The 4,286-nt window shown below is 36.3% G+C and overlaps 1 protein-coding gene across 1 annotated transcript; it reads right to left on the bottom strand.

Moving 5' to 3' along the window:
* Positions 1-3,308: 3,308 nt before the first annotated feature.
* On the bottom strand, positions 3,309-4,280 carry LOC103522061 (N66 matrix protein-like). Its single transcript, XM_008487169.2, has 2 exons — positions 3,858-4,280; positions 3,309-3,665 (listed from the first exon to the last, which is right to left on the bottom strand). The coding sequence occupies exons 1-2, from the start codon at positions 3,886-3,888 to the stop codon at positions 3,412-3,414; spliced, it is 285 nt and encodes a 94-aa protein (XP_008485391.1). The 5' UTR covers positions 3,889-4,280; the 3' UTR covers positions 3,309-3,411.
* Positions 4,281-4,286: the final 6 nt, after the last annotated feature.

Raw genomic sequence — 4,286 nt, 5'->3', positions numbered from 1 at the left:
TCTCTCTCTCTCTCTCTCTCTCTCTCTCTCTCTCTCTCTCTCTCTCTCTCTCTCTCTCTCTCTCTCTCTGTTCTCTTTCTTTGCATTTTATATCATTCTCTCGTGTTTCTTTTCCTTTGAACCATAACGAGTGGCGTAGATGTAAAGGGGGTTTGGGAGATTGTTTACTAAAGTCTCCGATCATCATAGGTGAGTACTTCTTCTTCTTCTTCTTCTTCTTCTTCTTCTTCTTCTTCTTCTTCTTCTTCTTCTTCTTCTTCTTCTTCTTCTTCTTGCTTCTTCTTCTTCTTCTTCTTCTTCTTCTTCTTCTTCTTCTTCTTCTTCTTCTTCTTCTTCTTCTTCTTCTTCTTCTCCTCCTCCTCTGTATTCTTAATATTCAATATCAATCTCATAGTATTATGTTACCTTACAACTCCCGATTGTGCAGATCTTAAACACTTCCTCTTTCATCACGTTCCTCATGAGGTAGTTAGTTGCAACTAACTAACTTACCTATACCTAATACCTACTTTCCGTGTACTCAACCAAGTTATCTGTCAGCATCAGTATTAAAGCATTCTTTTATGACAGATCGTGGCACATCTTTATTTCCACTATATCCAGCAGTTCCTCAGTAATGTGTCCTATATGAGTTTGGATTTCCTCATCACTCCACGCCATCGGCACTGCATTATCATCGTATTATTACTTTCTTCCACGCGTCTCTCATCTTCTTTTCGAATAATATTGAATCTTCACAGGCGAGAATATTGTGAACAAAATATTCTGCTTTTATCCTGCAGGAAACGTCAAATAAATATATACACACGGAAACTTATTCAGTCCCGCCGATGATTGCCTTCAAACAGAGACGTATTCCGAATCTGTTTTCCTTCAGTGGATTTCCACCAATTGTCAGCCCCTGCAAGGCCTGTTAATCTAACAGCATGTTAGTGGCTGAAAAGAAGCTTGGTGAAACCCACTCCTTGTGTAGAATAGGCAGACAGAGTTTACCATTTGATCTGATCGTAGGAAAAAGTCGTAGTGTGTACCACACCTGAAATTTCGCGGAATAGATATGCTTCAGCTCTTCTGCGGTATAGTATTTGTGCGGCATAACCTATCACAAATCACACAATATATATGTGTATTGCATAGATAACTATCATGTACCATACTGTATCTTCTTGAGTTGTTGATGGTTACCTTCCCCTCTACAGAGTCCAGAAGTCACATCACTGAGGAAAAAAAAATGGTGACAGGGTGCCACAAGTTTAGGGTGGAAGAACTCCATTATTGGGTAAAAAAAAAAAAAAAATGGTGACAGGGTGCCACAAGTTTAGGGTGGAAGAACTCCATTATTGGGTTACTCTTATTGATTTAGTTTGTTGGAATGCTATATTATAGTGTCGAGCTTCCCGATATAGAGTTCAATATTAGGGTGCCGGAACCCAGTCACTGGATTGGGCTTCCGGACCCTAGTATTTTTCTCAATGCAGGAGACATAAAAGACAAGAGAGTGTAATACACCGATTATACACTGAGTAATACAGTATAGTGTAATTCACCGATTATACACTGAGTTTTCACCTCCTTGGAGTTTTCTCAATGTCCTCCACTGATTCGGTTGTTAAATTTGACGAGAATGTCAAAACAGGAGCTACTCAATGGGTAGTTGTGTGACGGTGGTATACACTGAGTTTTCACCTCCTTGGAGTTTTCTCAATGTCCTCCACTGATTCGGTTGTTAAATTTGACGAGAATGTCAAAACAGGAGATACTCAATGTAGTCCAGTAAGATGAGGATTTTTCCAGGAAAAAATTCCCAAAGTTTTTTTCTCGACGGTTTTTTGACGGTGGGAATTGGGATTGACAGATGATTTGAACATCTCCTTATTCCGTCCTCATTATATTAAGGGTGAATGTTATAAGAATAAGAGTGTTGTCGACATGATTTGTCAACTACACGACATCGACACTCTGCTGAGAATTCAACGAGACATTGTGCTAAGAATTCATAAAACACATCTGAGTGTTTTACAGGCTACCAAATATATCACAAACCAAACAAAGCTAACATAATGTGCGAGGAGGTTAAACAAATTACCAACAAAAAATTTTATATAGGTATATATATAAAAAAAAGTTCAAAAGAGTACTTCTATACCTAAATACCCATCAGGAGCCACACAGTAATTTGAAATTTAAGAGCGGTCCAGCAAACTTGGACCTAGAGTCCTATAGAACAATCCATGGCACGGCATTCTAAATAAAACGAATAAGAACAGACCTTACAGAATCATTTAACATATTATGTACATAGGTACCTACGATTTAAAACAATAATAAGGCCGGGTTCCACAAAGTTAGTTTAAATTAAACTCCGTTTAGGTTTTTATCTTGGTTCAAGCGATCTAGGTAATTGGCTGAAAACTTTGAAATTTTTAAAAATCAACCAAGCACATTGGGGAATTTTTTCCTGAAAACATTACTTTTTGAACTCATCTTATTGGACTAATGGGTAGTTGTGTGACGGTGGGAATTGGGATTGACAGATGATTTGAACATCTCCTTATTCCGTCCTCATTATATTAAGGGTGAATGTTATAAGAATAAGAGTGTTGTCGACATGATTTGTCAACTACACGACATCGACACTCTGCTGAGAATTCAACGAGACATTGTGCTAAGAATTCATAAAACACATCTGAGTGTTTTACAGGCTACCAAATATATCACAAACCAAACAAAGCTAACATAATGTGCGAGGAGGTTAAACAAATTACCAACAAAAAATTTTATATAGGTATATATATAAAAAAAAGTTCAAAAGAGTACTTCTATACCTAAATACCCATCAGGAGCCACACAGTAATTTGAAATTTAAGAGCGGTCCAGCAAACTTGGACCTAGAGTCCTATAGAACAATCCATGGCACGGCATTCTAAATAAAACGAATAAGAACAGACCTTACAGAATCATTTAACATATTATGTACATAGGTACCTACGATTTAAAACAATAATAAGGCCGGGTTCCACAAAGTTAGTTTAAATTAAACTCCGTTTAGGTTTTTATCTTGGTTCAAGCAATCTAGGTAATTGGCTGAAAACTTTGAAATTTTTAAAAATCAACCAAGCACATTGATTAAACCTTCAATCGAGTTTAAAATCACTTTGTGGCCCCCGGCTTCAATTATTGTTTTGAGAATTTATTTTGTCACAGGATTCACAGGACAAAGAATCATTAGTAGAAGAACAACAGTGGCAAAAGAACAGACCCAGATTGCATCGATACAGAGAAAAGTAAAAAATAGCTAGTGTTTTAAATGTTTCAATTTTAATTTATTATCTTGATTAGAGGTTTTATCCTGTCTTCGACTTAATATTACCTTGACTGGCCGGGGTAGTGTTAAATCCTTACTTAGGCTTACTAAATACTACCTCGATTGCCTGGGGTAGTGATATATCCTTTATTAGACTGACTATTACCTTGACTATCTGGGGTAGTGTTAATATATCCCTTATTAGGATTACTATTACCTTGATTGCCTGTTATAGTGTCATATCCATTATTAGGCTTACTATTACCTTGATTGCCTGTTATAGTGTTATATCCTTTATTAGGGTTACCATTACCTTGACTGCTTGGGGTAGTGATATATCCTTTATTAGGCTTACTATTACCTTGATTGCCTGTTATAGTGTTATATCCTTTATTAGGGTTACCATTACCTTGACTGCTTGGGGTAGTGATATATCCTTTATTAGGGTTACTATTACCTTGATTGCCTGTTATAGTGTTATATCCTTTATTAGGGTTACCATTACCTTGACTGCTTGGGGTAGTGATATATCCTTTATTAGGCTTACTATTACCTTGATTGCCTGGGATAGCGTTATATCCCATCTTCGACTTTATACTATTATCTCGACGGCCTGGGGTAAAGTTGTAACTGTTCTTTGGATTATTATTTATTTGAGAATAGTATTTTTTCTTTGAGGCATTATTTTCTTGATTTTTTGAGGTAGGGTTATACACTTTTTTTGCCCTATTTCGTTCTTGAACTAGCGTTCTTGGGCTAGTAACATTGTATCCTTTCTTGAGTTTATTAGAACTGTTATATTTTTTCTTTGCTTGATTTTTTCGATTTTTCGATCTGATTCTTTGTGCACGTGATCGATTTTTTCGTTTAAAACCCACAACCGTTTTGTCAAGTGTTTGGTCACTAATAACACATTCACTCTTATTGAGGAGTTTTACATTTTTATAAATGTCATAGGATGTCAGAGCATTTTCGAATACAA

This window comes from Diaphorina citri, unplaced genomic scaffold (assembly GCF_000475195.1).
Source record: "Diaphorina citri unplaced genomic scaffold, Diaci psyllid genome assembly version 1.1 scaffold6715, whole genome shotgun sequence".
Classification (NCBI taxonomy): domain Eukaryota; kingdom Metazoa; phylum Arthropoda; class Insecta; order Hemiptera; family Psyllidae; genus Diaphorina; species Diaphorina citri.
Note: the sequence above shows the minus strand (reverse complement) of the source record. Positions and strands in the feature narration are given on the sequence as shown.